Raw genomic sequence first — 18,026 nt, 5'->3', positions numbered from 1 at the left:
GTGGAACCGGGGATTGAACTCAGGCCCTTGTACTTGCCATGGAAGCACTTATTCCACTGAGCCATCTCCCCGGTCCCATATAGATATATATTAAGGGAGTTATTTTCAATTATGCAGGATCATAATATTTCTATCATTTTGTTTTGAGACATTCTTTTTCTTTTAATAATTGGTCTTGTAAGTATCACCACAGATTCTAACTACTTCTGAGCATAGACAATAATTACTCATTTATGAATACAAGCATAGTTTTTGTACATTAGACTTAGCAGATATGGACTTGCTATATCAAAAGCTATGCTCTCTTCAGTTTTGTAAATCCTACTAAATTATCTTGCTAAAAAGCTGCCAACAAATATCCTCTCCCTCATCTCCTTTTTGACATCTAATATCCTAATATCCTCCAAATTTTAAAAACTGTTCTTTCAATATGAATGAAAAGGCAACAGTTTAGTTTCCTTTTTTATAGTGAAATTGGACATGTCCCCCCTGTTTACTTGTGAAGTTTATTTCTTTTGTGAACTGTTGATCCTTGTTCCTTTCTGGTTTTGTTGCCATTTATCTTTGCTTCCACTTACAGAACCTTCATGGACTGTGAATACCCATCGGTCCAGCATCTGGCTGCGGTTCTTCTATTTTGACTTTGTTTATTTTGAATCTCATAATCAGTGGCTGTCTTTACAACATCCATCTTGATGCTTCTCATAATGACATCTAGGCTTATTCTTTTGCTTAGGGTTTTCCCCTATTCTTCTGTGTAAATAGTGGTTTCTTATGTTTTCTTTCTGATTTATATGGGCTCACTATTTAAATTGTAGCCTGTGTTATATCTTTTAAGCTCTTGTAATCCAATTTTCCCTTGAGATAATAGAGACAATGGAAAGTTAAATAATGTATTGAAGGTTACAGAGCTAATAACAAAGGAAGGCAGTGTTTGAAAGTGTGTCACCTGATGCTGGAGCACACATGGACAAGATGGAATCAAGCATTTTTCCACCAGCAGGCTTATCTAGTCTGCACTTTTCCCTGGACTCTGGGCTTTGATGACTATGGGGGACAGATTCCTGTGTGCATTCAAGCAAGATCTTTTGTGGTCTCTGGTCTCATCCAGTCTACTCCAGGCCTAGAATTCGGTCTCCCTCCTCCATCCTCCTCCCTTCCTTGTGTCTAGGCTCCTGGCCATCCACATGGAATTCATATGGGTCAAAATAAAAGTAAAATATAGGTTCTGGTGTCCTTTTCAATAGAGGAGTGATTCTAGGCAATAATAATATATTCTATGTTACAAAAATGCTAGAAGAAACGGTTTTGAAAATAAATGATAAATATTTGAGGAAACCGCTATGGCTGGCTAGTTGGAACATTATACAATGTTTACCTGTATTGGGACATCACACGGTGCCATTAATATGTATTATTCTTATGTGTCAATTAAAAGATAAAAAGTTAAAATTAAAATTTTCACTAATCAAAAGCAAAAAATTCTACCTCCTAATAATACCATCCATGTATTGTAATATTTCTTTATTCCCCTTTGGGACAAAACTTCTCAAAAGGTCGAGTCCCTGAGCACTCAATAGCTATATGAGACATTCAGTCGGCGGTGTGCTAAAACTGCTAAATCTCAACTGTGCTCTCTTCTGCCTACTTCTAAACTCAGTGAGGCAACTGGAATTCCTTGACACTGGCCACTGTGGGAGTGCCTAGAGCACTGGAATTGGTCACCACTCTTGATCCGGGTTTTTAATCCTTGAGAGCCTGTTTGCTAGCACCATATTGCCCATTCAGTATTCAGGAAGAATTACGTCAGCCACCCAAGGAGGATGCCAGTTTTGCCTCCATGTGCTCAGGAAACACAACGAGACACCTGCCAACAGCGAAATGCTTTCATGAGCTGAGCGGTGGCCACCGTAATCATCTCTGTTTCCCTTGTAGGGCAAATGTGGGTCCTGAACGCCTGATGCTTTTCTGCGACAGACCCCTTGCTTCAGCTCCAGCTCTGGTTCTCAGTGGGAAGCCCAGGGCAGCAGGAAGACACAGAAAAGGTGTGTGGACACTTGAGAGTGCTGGACACACTTAGTTCAAGTCATGCAGTCTTTTGCTTGCTCATATATTATCTTCATGTGTTAACTTACACCATTTGCCTCCTTTCACTTCTCATTGTGTTTTAAATTATTCTAACAAGTTTTGCAATGATAGCATCTAATTTGTCTGAAGACAAATTATGCCTATTGCATACTTTTGGGATAGTGTGCCTGGTGTACAGCGCATGCCACCTAACCCTTACAAGACATCAGACAAATTTCCAGTCAAGCGCTTATCCTACTGAGCCATCTCCCCGGCCCCAGACAAATTTCCCTGAGCCTAGAAAGCCACACTTCATTCACCATGTATATTTCTTATTTTTATCTATGTTATCTTATGCAGCTGTAGTTTCTTCATTTTCAGTTTTGCAGGAAGCATTAGATTAAAGGTATTTAGGTCATCACCTCCCAACCTCCCCATCACCTATTCGACTGTTTGGTTTTAGTCTTCTACCCTTGAGTTATTAAGCTATTTAAGTGACTGAAAAGTTTCCTACCCCTAATAGATATGCCCATGCAGGTTCCTTTAGAGGGAGATGTTGTGTATGTATTCTGTCATACAGGTTACAGTATATGGGTCTTTCTATTGAGTGTAGGTACCTTTCTGGGGACTCCTTTCCCAACTTTACAGACTAAGTGATCCTGTCTACCCATGTTGCCTGCTGAGAAGGCCCACTTGGTAGACTTTTCCAGTGGCCCTCTACTAAACACTGAGGTAACTGTGGGCCCTATGCTTTCTGAGCCAGGTTTGTGTGGCCCTCCACAAGGTCCCTGACCAAAAACAAGGAAGCCTTTGAAACTCAGACCCCTGTACACCCCTGAGATTCTTTTACATATTGAGTTGATCTTTTCTGGTTGTTCAATCTCTATACAGTAAGAAGGGAAAGGAATGGAAATCACTATTTCTTTAAAGTCACTGTCTTCTTTCCAAAACTTATTAACTTTCCTTCTGTGCTTTCTAGTTTGGCTTTTCTTACAGTGTATTCTATGATAACCGCCTAGAGTAATAACTGAACTGTCCAGGTTGGACCCTATCTTCCTTTATCAGTGAACACAAACACTGATAAGAGAGACTAATCCTCTCAGGATTATGAGACGCTTTAGATGGGCCTGCTGTTGGAAGAAGTGTGTATAGCTTGCATTTTGAGTTTGAAGAGTCATTGGCTCTCTTGTCCCTGTCCAGTTACCCAGAAATTCATCCTTCATTGTCTTCCTAGCACTAACTTTATGGTTGCTTAACCACATACTGTCCAGTTCTTACCCTCGCTGAGTATGATTTAGACTTCTTCCTTTAGCATGTTTGTTCTGGACACACTACACTGATAGATAAATTGTCAGGAAATAAATCCTCAGGATAATCAAGAGCAATTCCAGAGAGTATCAAACTGACTAGTAGTATGAATGCCGATGTGCCACACAGAAGCTATTATAGATGTGAAGCTGCACAAATGCAAGAAAAAAAAAAAACAAGAAGGAAAGCCATTATAGCTATTCTATCTTTGACTCATAATTCAGATGTTATACAACAATCAACTTAACTATGTTAAAGTTTTCCTTAAAATGTGAAAAGTCATAAATAGGATCATGCATAAATGACAAACTAGGGAAAGGAGCTTGAAGTCCTGTCACCAACAAGAGATAGTCTCCATACTTTAAATAAATATTACATTGATATTGAGCAAAAGATGAAGAACTATGTAAAAGCAGAGTTATCACAGAGCCCAGTGGGAGAATGCTGGGTTGCCCTGGGCCCAGGACAATTATATCTTTACCTGACAAAGAAATGCTGCAGAGTCTGCTTCGTTCATGTGGAGGAGCCCAATTTTGCCAAAGTGCTAAGTGACCCCCAAATCCTGAGCCCTGAAATAAAAATAGTTAGAGATCTTGACATGTGTTGTTAAGTAAAAATTCATATTCAGCAAATTTGGAAAGTATTGGCTACCTGGGTTAGACCCTGGACTATTCGAGTGGCAATGAGGAAAGGTAGTCCAAGATCAGCAGCCGGAGGGATGCAGAGAGTGAGAAGTGATGATCCTAGCAAAGCAACACCAGCTACTTTCCTCGCTCCCATTCTCCCTGCCAGGTATCCCCCCAGGGCCATGGTTAGCAGGATGCCATAGTTGATGGAACTGAAGAGTACGCCTTGGGTCTGAGGACTCCAGTCATACACAGGAGCCTGAGAGAAACAGAAAAATGCTGTAGTCAACTGTATACAGAAAGGCTCTTCTAGATCCCAAGAAGCTTCTTTGGATCTTTTACTTGGGAAAAATCAGTATTGGCTCAATTAAACATTGTAAACATAGAAACTGATGAAGAAGAAAAAAATCCAAACAAATCAGTAGCAAACAAACAAGGGACCAAATTTAAATCTAGTATTGCTTACCTTTGCAGGAAGACTTGGTGGGGCTTTCTCTAGGCCGTCTGGTAAGCCTACCGGGAGAGCCTCGGCAGAGCTGTTGACCTGGCCCTGTTCTGTGCTGTTGACCATGGCGACCATGGTGATGGTCAGGATGGCATTTTGTGCAGTCAGCATGAAGTTGAAGAGGTGTGCAACGAGGGCTATTCCGTAGCGAACAGAACAAAAGCTTGGGACTGCAAATATGATACCATATTAAGTGTTCTCTTTATTAATCCAACTTTAATTCTTTACAAGCTGTCATACAGGAAGTACTGGAGACCATCACCGGATGACTCGAGTGGCACTTTGATTGGTTTCAGGAAAAGAAGATGTCAAAGGAGAAGATTACTAAGTTGAAACGAAAGACATTTTACACCACAGCCTTCCAGAGTCTGACTCACTCTGGAGCACTCTGTCCATCCTGTAATTCTTTTATTTAAAAATATTTATTTATTTATTTACTTATTTGGTGCAGGATCTTACTCAGCTTGGATTCATGGTGATCCTCCTGTCTCAATTTCCCCAGCACTGAGACTACAGGCATGTACCACTACACCTTGCTTCAAAGGCCAGCAAGGCATGCAGTACTGGGGATCGAACCCAGGTCCTTGTGCTTGCCAGGCAGACGCTTAGACCACTAAGCTATCTCCCCCATTCCCATCCTGTGGTTCTGCCTTGCCCTTTCCCTGATTACTGTGCTATAGGATTGGTGAAATTATTCACAAGTAAAAAAAAAAAAAACCAAAACCAAAAACAAAACAAGAAACAAATATGAAATCTAAATTAAAAATAAATATACATACATAGGTATCTACATATATCATTTCCTTCATTGTGTTTCTGCCCTGGCTCACTCTAGTGTCTGTACTGCACATCCCTCTGGCTTGTTGAACAGGCCAAATGCTCTCCCTCTATTTGCAGCCCTTCCTGTTGCTTGTTTCTTTTCTGCTGTGTGCTCTCCCCACACCAACTGCCTGGTTAACTCTCTGGTACATCTTGAAGGACTTTGACCTTGTTTCACTTATGTTCAGCATAGTTCTGACATCCTCTTATTACTATGATTTGGTATTCTACATTGTGTTTTGTGTCCCTTTCTGGAAAGTGTATTCCACTAACCAGAGTTGCATCTTGTATTTGCTATTACACATCCTGTGAACTGTAAGTATTTGTTCAGGAATAGATTGGAAGCATTAACTTTGGACTGCAGGGCATGGCTTAGAAGAAGGGTCAGTCCAGATGCCTGCTATTTCCTGAACCGAATGGATTCACCTGTCCAGCACAGACTTCGGAATGTGATGAGCAACACTCTCTCAAGGTATTGCCTCAAACTTGCTAATCTATGTCCTTTTTCTTTCCACAAAGAGAAAAGTAAATAATGTAGAGAGAATTCCAAAAAGCTAGTTTGTCCAAAGTCCTTTTTATAAAGGAATCTTGACCGGCTGAATGTGTTTGCTCTGGTCTGTGTAAAAGCCTTCAGCAGCCTCTCTTTCCCTGCTGGCTGTGTTACACAGGTATAGCTTCCACTGTGCATAATGCTTGAAGGGCCCCTAAGGGCCTGAGAAGAAGGCTAACCTTCAGAGCTGCGACAAAATCTCATCACATCTGATCATACTCTGCAATGTTCAGTTTCTAGATGATTCTACCCTTTAATTTCAACTGTAAATGCTCATTTTCCTGAGTTTTGTGTTCTTTGGACAAAGCAGCCAGGATCTTGGAAAGGAAGCATGAAGTTTCTACTTTGAGATTGTCATCTTTCTTGGACCTGAAAATACAAATTATTTGAATGAATTATTTGTTCATTTCATCTTCTGTTTTTTAAGTATATTTTCTCATAGTGGGCAGTTATCAATTTCTCTAATGTGGCAATTGTTACAAGGGCTTAATCTCAATATTTAAATGAAAGTTCATCCTCAACTCCTGAAGACATGAGTAGAATAACTACCTACAGCAACAAACAACTTCCTCAAGGCCTAAGTTACATTTTATTTACACTTATAAAATCTGAATATTTTGCAGGCAGTGGGGAGCTACTAAAGAGTTTTTGTAGCAATGACTGACCACTCAACTGTGACCTTAGTGAGACCCAGTTGTGCCTGAGACTGAGCCATTGAAATTGTGAGGTAATAAATGTGTGTTGTTTGTGGCTACTGTATTTGTAATAATATATTTAGAAGGTTAAGAAAAGAATCCAGTGGCAAAAGGTAATAAAGACTACTTGAATGTGTAATAATTACACAAGGTAAACATTAGAAGACATGTAATTGTAAAGATTTGAAATTTGCTATGAGAATAAATTCATAAAACCTCTTCATAGAGAGAAAAAAGAACAAGCAGAAAAATCCAATGAATGTTGCTATTTGTTTCTCAATAAAGTTATGGGGAAAAAGGCACTAGACTAATGTAGGAAAAAAAATAGAGCCTCCAAGAACTGTGGGACTACAGCAAAATATTTAACATTCAAGTATGAATAATTTGATTTGCTGAGAATTCACAGAAGAAAACTAGATTTACCATGCCTAAACATTGAGAAACTGAATGAAAAATTTCCTAAATTAGGTAAACATATTAATATAGACATTCAAATTGCCAGAAATTCCCAAATATGATAAATCCAAATAATACATTGTCTATAGAAGAAAAAGAAAATAATAAACTTTTTTTAACATAAAATATAGAGGCCAAAAAGAAATGGCAAAATATTTTTCAAGTGGTAAAATTATAGAACTGTCATCCTTAAATCCAATATCCGGTAAAAATAACTTAGCAACAAAAAATCCCCTTAATCTGATAAGGGAAAATGAAAAGTTTTGTCACTACCAGAATTATTCTAAAGAAATAGCTTTCAAAACTTGTCTAAATAAAGGGGAAATAATAAAATAATGAATTAGAAAAGGAATTATCAGAAAAGAAATCATAACACAGTGAGTAAAACTATGAGTAAATTCAATTGATTTCTCAGGGTTCCCAAGTCATGTTAAACAACTGACATAAAATTTTTCACAAAGTGTTAAATGTTCTTAATGCATGTACAGGAGATATTTAAAGCAAATTAATTGTGGATAGAGAAAAAAGTGGTATTGTTCTGTACTTCAAACAAGTAAATGAATGACACAAGTCAATGGTAATATAGTAATAGTAAAATCTAGAACAATCACTATAAAAGCTAAAAAAGGATTCATGAGAAATTACTTGTCACCATTAATTATTATATGTCAACTTGATTGGAGTAAAAAACACCTAGTAAATAAATGAAGCACAATTCTATATGATTGACATGTATGGTCACAAATTGAGAGGATAAAATCCTACTCAGTTGTGGGTGACAACGAGCAGTATCCTTGTAGACCAGGTACAATAAAAATGGAATGGAAAATAAAGTGTTCCTGTTTATAATAAAAAAAAAAGAAAAATCCAATGACTGCTGCAGAAACATGGAAAAGAATTACGCAGCATACAGAGGATGCTGTCGTTAGTGGGACAAAACTAGTTTATCTATTAAGTAGTGCTGTGAAAATTGGTTGAATAAATGGAAAAATGTTGGAGTAGTGTCTCATTTTAAATTAAAATAAAATCTAGATATAATATAGAAAACTTGTTTTTCATCAAGCTGAAGATGTCATTGATGATTAGATACAACATTTTCTTTTTTATTATTTTTTAAAGACTATAAAATAGTAAAAAGCTTGAGAAATGATACAAAATTTCATTAAACAAAGTAATACAAATTCAACAGTGATTGCTGTATTGCATGATGTTATCTTCAGATTAGTTGTTTAGGTTGCCAGCTATAAGTGGGCAAAATTGGTTGAAAAAAAAACCACAACAAAAATATTATAAGAAATTAAAAAGAAAAAAATAATAAGAAAAAGAAAAAAATTTAAGCGTTCACTGCTGCTTTCAACAGACCAGCAGAAATCAGCAGTACAATTATCTAGATTATCCTACAGCATTTTCTTCTTTCACTAAAAATCAACTGATTAACAACAACAAAAAAGATCAGATTAAACAAACTGATGAACAGATTACCAATACCACCCAGAGATTTTCACTCATATTCCTTTCCAGCTTACTGGATAGAAATCCCATATTTCAAAGATTTTGAAATCAACCCTGATTTCTTTCTTTCACACCTTACATTTAGTCTTTCTGCAACATTCTATTGTCCTTGCATTTAAAATTCACATTTATCCCAACACTGCTCATGGGCCACTACTCTCTTGACTCTAGCTATCCTCATCTCCTGTCTGGAATTTTGCTCTTGCAGCCAAGTTCGTTTCATGCTTCCTTGTGTTCCTAAAACAGCAGCTATAGTATCCTCCCACTACAAATCAAATTATCCCCTCCTTTGCTCCACATCCTCACATGGTTTTATTTTTGTTCAAATTATAAAACAAACCTCATACCTGGAAATAAGACATTTATACCTTTGTCTCAGATTTTTTATTTTAAATCCTGCAGAAAGAACTCAAATGTGTACAAGTGTTATGTGAAGGAAAGTTTTCAGGAAAAAAAAAGTAATGTTCTTTTAACATACATCATATAATACCTGTCTTACATATTTCATATACATGTAATAGCCAACTAGTATACATATTTCATATATAACTAATAATTAAGTAACAATAAAAAGCCCATGACTTAAATACCCAGCTACAGGAGTATTTTTCTGGCAAATAATACTTTTTTATGTATTATTACAGGATCTACAGGGTCTCACTACACAGATCGGACTCTTAGTGGTCCTCCTGTTTTCAGCTCTCCAAGTGCTAGGATTATAGGCTTACGCCACCATGCCCAGTCTTGGTAAATAATACTTTAACAGTTGGGCATGTTGCAATATAATATGATTTCAAGAACGTTTTTTAATTTTTAAAGTATCGTGGCAAAACACGTGGCAAGTTGAAAAAATATACAACATATAAATATACGTATCAAATACAATAAAAACTATAATAGTTGAATTAAGTTTATGGAAATCTTCCATTTCTGAATATGAAAGTTTCTATAATTAGTTTTTCTTACTTTGCTTAAGCAACACAATTAAACTTAAAATATATGCAAATACTATACAGAAAAACACCACCACGTGTTGCCAACTTTTTAGCAGTTGTTGAGAATATAAATGCATATGGCTAAAGGTTAAGAGGTGACTGTCAAAAACAAAAAGATTTAGAATAGTAGTATTTTCCTCATATATTTACATTAATATTATGGAGTTTGTAAAAAGTAATTAAACAACTTAAAATTAAAAATTCATTACTTGGTATTAATTTATTATAGAAAAAAATCACTGTAAAATTTTGTAACCAAGCACATAAAGTCAAGTTTACCTTTCCTGGGAATGTGCTTCTCATCTATTTGCAAATCTTGGGAGAACTCTCTGTTGTCTCCTGTGGAACTCAACTCTGTTATCACAGCCATTTTGTTTTTCCTTTCTTGACACCAGTTTTCACCTATCAGGATGATATACAATCCACAGATTTCAGTCAGAAGCAAAAGACTCCTTTGAAGCATTTCAACAGTGGGCACCATGCAAACAAAATCTGCCCCGTTGCCTCTGAGGCCCTGGCTGGGTGGCTCGTGCCATCACTTGGCTCAACACAGCAGGAGTACTGTTCCTAACCTTCTCTCCTTTCATACAACATGCAGGAGTACTGTTCCTAAAGTTCAGAAAAACCTGCTCTGCAGGAGGCAGAGTGCTCCCTGGTGCCAGTGCAACAGCTCAGGCCTTGAAGCCAGGCACACCCAAGTTCAAATCCAGACCCATGATTTACCTCTCAGGCCAACTATGACTGGGGACAATTCTGCATTCTTCAGTTTTCTCTGCTGTGAACAGCAAAAACAACATGAACTTCTTCACAAAGCAGTAAGGCTGAAATAGAGCTCACACTTCCAGCACAGTGCTAAGTATTAAATGACAGCAACATAACTATTCACTGTCATCATCGCTGGTGCTACCACAGATATGAGTCACTTCAGAGCTGTGCTTCTGGGTAACCCCTTTCAGTACCTGAGAAGCTGGTTTCTACTGCCCAGAGGGCTCCCATCTGACCTGCTGATAGCTGGGGGTCAAGTTTGCATGATGAGATGATTTGTAGTATAAATCCCACATGGTTATGGATCAGAGATGGATAATATAACTACAGAAATCTAGAAATAGCTAGGATGGAGATCTTGAACTTTCCGCATATAAGAGAACTAAGAAAAAGAAACATTACCCTTGTGCAATATTAAGATCTTTTTTTTTTCAAAGTTTTATTGATAAACAGCAATGAGACAGTTTCAAATCAAATCGGAAGTACAGTTTCAACAAATAATACACTGCATATATTCTTCTTAATGGTTAATTGCTGTACAAGATGCAGACTTGTGATCCTATTTACAAACACCATTAGAACAAATCATTCGATTCATTAAGAGAATGCAACTATATATCAATCCCAACCAATATTAAGATCTTTAAAGGGGCCGGGAAGATGGCTCAGTAGAATAAGTGCTTCCCTGGCAAGCACAAGGATCTGGGTTCAATCCCCGGTTCCACCAAAAAAAAAATAAAAATAAAAAAAACAATACTGGGATAAAAACCAGGGCCTTCTCCATGAACTAAAATCCCATCCTTGGGGAGACAGCTGAGTAGAATATATGCGCTTAGCGCAAGGGCCTGAGTTCAATCCCTGGTTCCACAAAAAACAAACAAACAAACAAAAAAACAGAAGATCTTTAATGCTCAAGGAGAATCCTAGGCTTGCCATGTGCAGAATTCCAATTTTCACACTACGTTAAGCACTCAGTTCATTAAATTTACAAATCTGTTAAAGTTTCCTTGTGTCTTTGCAGAACGCCTTCCTGTCCGTCTTTCTGCATCTCTCCCACCCCTGACAGCTAACAGCCTGCTTTTGTCATGAAGACTAACTTATATTTCCTAGAGATCTTATAGGGAGAAGAAACATGTAGCACGTGCTCTCTTTTCTCCTGGTTTATTTCACTTCGCATTGTTATTCTGAGATTATCTGTGCTGTCTATCTGAACAGCTCATCTATGTTCAGTGCTGTGCAGCATTCCATTGCATGATCATTATCACTTTGCCTTCTGATGACAAGTGGCATTGTCTGCAGGTTTTGACACTTACAAATAAAGCTGCTTGGAAACTTCAGGTACAAGTCCATGTACAGACAAGTGCCTTCCTTCCTTTAGGTAGGTCCCTGGGAATAGCTTGTCTGGATTGTATAACAAGTGCTTGTTTAATTTCCTAGCAAATGACAAATTGTTTTTCAAATTGGTTGCGCCATTCTATATTCTCCCCAGTTGCATCCAAGAACTTCCAGATCCTGATGTACTCACTCACTTGATAACATCAGCCTTAAATGGTAGACATTCCACAGGCAAGCGGTCATAGTTTGTCATGGTTTTAGCTGCGTTTCTCTAATGAGGTTGAGTATGTTTTAACAGACCTAGTTGCCACGAGAGGGTCTTTTTAAGAGAAATGACTCTTTAAATCCTGACATTTTCTGATTCCATGATGCAGCCAGGTCATCTTTAAAACAGGGGTTTTGTTTCTTGGTAAACTGCTCTGATTCTAGACTCAAAGACTATATGGAAGATGTTTGACCAAATGATAAAGCTATGGCCATGCACAGGCCAGGTCGCTGTGCGCTGGCTTTCTAGTGCTACCTGGTCATGCTGAACAGGAACATGTAGTTGCCATAGTTTTTCCCTTGGAGTAAGAATTGTTCTCACGCCCATCCCTCTGCAGCTGGAGGGATTTACTACTTCTCTACCAGGGGGCTCTCCTTGGACTCAGCACTCTAGAGGTCTGATTTGAGCTCTGAAGCCACTCCATAATTACCCCTGAATAAGAAGCAATGAGAGTTGTCCAGAATTACAGTTATTTCAGAAGCAGCAGCTTCTGCATTCTTGATTCTTGGTCCTGTGAGGGAGAGACTGAAAGATCAATGACGGGTCAATCAGAGTGTTTGGTGAGCCCCTGACAACTGACTGAGGCTCTTACAACTTGGCCTCATGATGGTGTGAAGGGAGCAGTACTTCTGTTGTAAAGACAGTCTGCTTGGAGGGCTTGGGTGAAAGCTCAGGGGCACAAGCTGCCTGCCAAGAACAAGGTCTTGAGTTCCATTCTCAGTACAAAAAAGTGATCTGTTTGGTTTAAGGCTGTAAATACTGTTTTGTGAAAGTCACAGGAAGTAGGGATTTTTTTTTTTTTTTTTTATTTATTTTTGGGAAGGATCTACAGAGTGTTCAGGGTCTCACTACTAGATCAGACTTGTAGTGATCCGCCTGTTTACAGTCTCCCAAGAGCTGTGATTACAGACGCATGCCACCACACCCAGTCTCAAGAAATAGGGATTTTTAAAGTCACTTTCCATTGGCCCTAAATCATAGAAAAGGGAAATATATGGCATCTGGCAGGAAGAATATAAATACAATTTGGAGATCAAAATGTCACTCTGTAGCTGCTGCGTCTGAGGTCAGAAATAAGGTCCATGTGCTTTAGTAAACCCCATTTTAGCAGCCCACAAAGGGAACTGAAGACACTGAGTCCCACAGATAAGCGACAGTGAACAGATTTTTAGTTCTTCCCTGCCTGACTCTTTAATGAGGTTATGCGAAATGCCTTAGTTCTTTCATCTATGAGATTCAGTCATTTCTGGGTGGGAAGGTAGCTGGATTTTCCTAGAAAAAGGTTAAGTGGGAGTTCTAAACAGAAAATGAAATGAGCAAACATACATTTCCAGGAATGTTATTGTATCAGACAGCCAACTGCATACATCGATGAAGGCCTCGCAGGATGTAAATTGAGCAAGAAGCTCAGTGTGGCTCCCTCAGAGAGCATAGTACACTGTGTGGCCGCGGTGTTGTGGAGCCAGGACATCTGGCCCAAGAGATTGTTCACTTATGAATTTTGCAAGATAGTATTTGAAAATAGCCATTATTAACTAAATTATATAAATTTAAAATCCCATAAAAAAAAAAACAGGGGGCTGGGGAGATGGCTCAGTAGAATAAGCACTTGCCTGGCAAGTGCAAGGGCCTGAGTTCAATCCCTGGTTCTGCCAAAAATGAAAAATAAAAAGAATCTAGTAAGCTCTGTTTTTAAAAAAAATTGAAAACATAATTTCATAATTTTTTACTGCATTTTACTTAATCTCTGTCTTAGACACTACTTCCCTCATATCTATATGGTGGAAACACCGAACAAAAGCATGCTATAGCTGAGTAAGGTCATGCATCTCTGGAATCCCAGACACTCTAGGAGGCAAGCAGGAGGAATGTAATTTCAAGGCCAGCCCAGACAATTCAGTAAGACTTTCTCAAAATTTAAAAAAAGGGCTCCGTATAAAAGCTCTGAATTCATGCTCAAGTATCCTAAAGCGAGCAAATAAATAAGCAGATAAACAAAGTGTTCTATGACATATCTCTCCTCAGCCTGAAATTCATTGATGTTATGCTTATAACTTGAAATTTTTCATGATAGATTTTTTCAATTATTTATTTATTTATTTATTTATTTATTTATTTATTTGGTACAGGGTCTCAGTGCATGGCCGGATTCATACTGATCCTCCTGTCTCAGTGTCCCCAGTACTGGTATTACAGGCATGCACCACCACACCTGGTGACTGGCTTGGCGTGGGGCCAGCACGGCATGCTGTACGGGGAATTAAATCTGGATCCTTGCCCTTGCCAGGCAGGCACTTAGACTGCTGAGCTGTTGCCTCAGCCTATTTTTGTACTTTTTAACAGCTAAAATATTGGCAAAGGCTACACTTGCACTACATAATACTACAGTATTACTGACTTCTTGATATTATTATTATCTGCAGCAGATGGCAGTAACATGGTAATGGACGCTTTCCAGGCGTGAGAGCTCTGAAGCACCTCCTACTTGCTTTCTCTGGTAAGATCTGACTTCCCATTGTAGGCACAGGAGCCCTGAGGCAATAGTCCCCTCACCAGCCCTGCCTCTCTGCTGCCAGGGCCTCCATGCACCAGCGTGATCGCCCATTGGCGCATGTGAGCCTGCAGCCTGACTGCCCCGCTGAGCTTCCCATTTGTCTCCTGCTTTGTAAAAGTAGCCTTCAGAGCTGCCCAAGGCCTTAGGTGGTAACTACTTCCTGTACACAGACATCCCAAGCCCCGCACACCAGCACCTGTTTACTCCAAGGGAACTGATTTATTCCACCTTTTTCTGCCAGCAGATTTGCCCCACTCACCTCCCTGTGATGGGCACCTCCTGCCACATTAACCTAAAAGCATCGCATGGCCTTGATACTCTGGATTCCATGCACTGGTGACCCTCCCCACAGCCCAATGTTGGATTTGTGATTAGAGGAAAGGGAGGTAATCCAGAAGGCAATTTCAGACCATCTTCTGCTGAAGCCATGAACAGACAAGCTCAAGTGCCACACACGGGATACACGGTCTCCACATCTCTTACGGTGCCTTTCCAATCAGACTGATGACTTTCCTTTTTCCTTGGCTCTACCCTGAGCAACTCCTTCCCTTCCTTTTTTAAAAACCTCCTCTTTCACTTTGTTCCACCATTAGTCCAGGAAACTGCTCTAGTTTAGTTGAGAGACTCTATGGACCACCCCAAGAAGTTTTTGGCTCAATGCAATGTTCATAAAGAAGCTAGCATTTTTAAAAATACAGCTATGAGGTTACAAGTGCAGTCAAAAAGTTGGGCCTTTTGGCTGAGAATGTAATAGACTGCTTGTCTAGCCTACACTTAATTTTTTTTCCAGTCCTACAGTGAGTGGGGGTGGGCAAAAGTGGAGGTTGGTGGAGGTTGCCCCTTCCATGTTCCAGCACTGAGGTCTCTCCCTGAGTACAGCTTTCTACCCTCTGCTCTCAGCCTGTTGTCTTCTGGTGGCCCTGGCCACTGCTGAATTCCCTTACTTCTCCTATCTGTAGCCATTTTGATATGGCTCAATCTCTTCCCCATCCCACTAGTTCTTGGCTCCAGTTTCTTTTTCTAGATGCTGCCTTGGAGGACAGCCACACTTGCCTTGCCTTGTGCCAAAGCCCTGCCCACTGGTCAGTGTGGTTGGGGATCTAGGGCAATGGCCCTAACCAGGTTGCTGTAGTAGATCTGTCCAGGAGGAATCCAGTACAGTCTTCTAGTGGCGTAGTGAATCTCCACCCAGAGACGCAGCTGTGGCTGATGATCCTTTCTAATCCAGGTGTTTCCTCACCACTGTCCTACAGCCCCTGGAGTGCCCCATCAGCTGTTGGCATGTTACAATAGTTACAGTCCCTGCAAACCTACCAAGCCAGGCAGCCTACATTAACTCCAAATAAAGATATTACTGAGTTCTTCTTTCAGGTTATTCAGTTGGGAAATAAATGAAATCATATTTTTTTCACAAGCCAATTTGATTCCCTAAATTTTTAAAAATACTCCTACAGTGCCTCCTTCTTAGAAATCCTTCCCTGGGTGGTATGGCCTCCACTAGTTGTTGTCAGTATTCAGAAAGACTAGGATACAAATGCCTAGCTTCAGGCTGCCCATTTTCTTTCGTCACCCTTGTTGACTTGGGCTTTTGCAATCTCATTCACATTTTAATCATTTTTATCAATGTGAGAAAGTTAGGCTTCAAACAGGAGTCTATAAAATCTATCTGCTACTCCACAGAAAGTACCCTCGGAGGTCTTTGTATTATTGGGATAAGTCACTCACCCACTCAGTGTCTGAGGAAGGACTTCCAGTAGGATCCTGTGTTTCTTCCAGCTTGTTCCCCTCACCTTCTTGCCAGCAGATGCCAGAGGTTTGGCTACTTCCAGGCTTGAGTAATCATTAATAAGAGGCATCAGACTAGAGCTGCTGTCCAAAGGGCTTCTCCGCAGGTGGAATCCTAGCAGAACTGCATGCCTTCAGCCACGGAGTCCTTCTGCCTCGGCAGCTCCTCTGCTTTTCTGCTGCTGGGAAGTCTCAGCCCCTCCCGTGGGGGCCCCTTCGTCCAGCAGAGGAACCCTCTGGATTGCACACCTGCGGGTGGTTGTGCTGCTACACAGTGCTGTCTTTAACATCATTGTCTCAGTTTTAGAAAGATTAACAAAAGAGAGAGAAATTACAACTAAACACAGTGATTTATTATTTTTGTGTCTTACCCCTTTTGGTGTTACTGTCTCTGCATTCTTTGATATCTTGTTTTTCTGTTTTGAAATATATGAATTACACAGATGAATTTCATTCACTCTGTTGCTTTCCCTTTCCAAGATTCTTTTCTTCATTCTTAATTAAGCTGAAGAAAATAAACAGAAACATAAGCTCACAAAAAGTCAGTATTCTGCCATGAGTATGCTATCAGTATTCTTAGGGTCTGTTCTTTTTGTTGCTTATTTACTTATTTTAAAAGTTAATTTCATGTTCTCTGAAAGGCCTGGGTTTATAACCCAGACACACTTTGACATGTGGTCCTTGTGGTCCTAAGGAGTTTTGCTTTTGATCTGGAGTTTAACCACCCCTATGGCAACTGTGTGGCGAGTGTAAACCCCTGCTCATGCTCTGGCTGAGACTGGGGAGTGCTGGGTAGTAGCTATCACTCCGATCAACAATGCTGATAAAGGTTCTACAATCTGAGGTACAGGATCTCAGGATAAATCCTGAGGGCATTTCACTGACCTTCTCAGACCAAAAAGCTACAACTCTTGTTGCACAGGTCCTGCTTTACCTTGGTCTTAACCATCCAGTAGAAAAGTATGAAGACGAAATATAGGAAGTAAAGCCATGTTGTTATGTTGAGCTGTGGGGGACTCAGGTCAATAATTTCTGACATTGCTAGTTAAACAGAAGACCCAATGCTATTATGGGCTCCTGGACTCTTAGCATATTTTGCTGAGTTTACACACCTATAATATTCAATAGCGGAACTTAGAAAAAATGGGGTACACCGATGAATGTCCATTTTGTATCTGTGTATTCAAAGTGGTTGGGATAGATATATAGTTGCATTCTCTTAATGAATAGAATGATTTGTTCTAATGGTGTTTGTAAGTAGGATCACAAGTCTGCATCTTGTACAGCAATTAACCACTAAGAAGAATATATGCAGTGTATTATTTGTTGAAACTGTACTTCCGATTTGATTTGAAACTGTCTCATTGCTATATGTTTATCAATAAAACTTTGAAAAGAAAAAAAACAAAAAAAAAACAACAAAACAATGCAAAGGATGAGGCTGGCTCTTAAAGAACTAGAATTCTGCAGAGCACTTGTGTGCAACAACCACAATTCTTTCAAATAAGCATTCCTATCTTCCTTGTATGAAAAATGAAAAACGTTAGTACAATCTGTGCTTCAAGAATTTCAGTGTGGAAAAGTTAACTGGCAGGGTGCAAGGGATGGGAGTTTCATTTTCCCCTATAGTGGCTTTTTTCTTTGAAAAAAAAATTTCTTTTGTAGCACTGGAGCTTGAACCCAGAATTTTCTCACTGATTTGCCTTCCTAGCCCTTTATAATTTTTATTTTTTAAAGCAGAGTCTCACTAAGTTGCAGTCTTCTTGCCTCAGCCTCTGGTAGTACCGAG

General features: G+C 39.4%; 1 protein-coding gene across 2 annotated transcripts in view; it reads right to left on the bottom strand.

Moving 5' to 3' along the window:
* The window catches only part of Slc17a3 (solute carrier family 17 member 3), a 27,260-nt gene extending 10,978 nt beyond the window's left edge, over positions 1–16,282 (bottom strand). For both annotated transcript variants that reach the window (XR_002817824.1, XM_004640133.2), the window contains exons 1-5: positions 16,178–16,282; positions 9,813–9,935; positions 4,468–4,676; positions 4,027–4,260; positions 3,857–3,944 (exon numbers count right to left, since the gene is read on the bottom strand). Coding sequence is in view for 1 of the 2 variants with exons in the window: in XM_004640133.2 (XP_004640190.1) it covers positions 3,857–3,944; positions 4,027–4,260; positions 4,468–4,676; positions 9,813–9,903 (622 nt within the window). In the remaining variant the exon portion in view is untranslated. The remainder of the gene's footprint in view (positions 1–3,856; positions 3,945–4,026; positions 4,261–4,467; positions 4,677–9,812; positions 9,936–16,177) is intronic.
* Positions 16,283–18,026: the final 1,744 nt, after the last annotated feature.

This window comes from Octodon degus, unplaced genomic scaffold (assembly GCF_000260255.1).
Source record: "Octodon degus isolate 3935 unplaced genomic scaffold, OctDeg1.0 scaffold00119, whole genome shotgun sequence".
NCBI classification, from domain to species: Eukaryota; Metazoa; Chordata; class Mammalia; order Rodentia; family Octodontidae; genus Octodon; species Octodon degus.
Note: the sequence above shows the minus strand (reverse complement) of the source record. Positions and strands in the feature narration are given on the sequence as shown.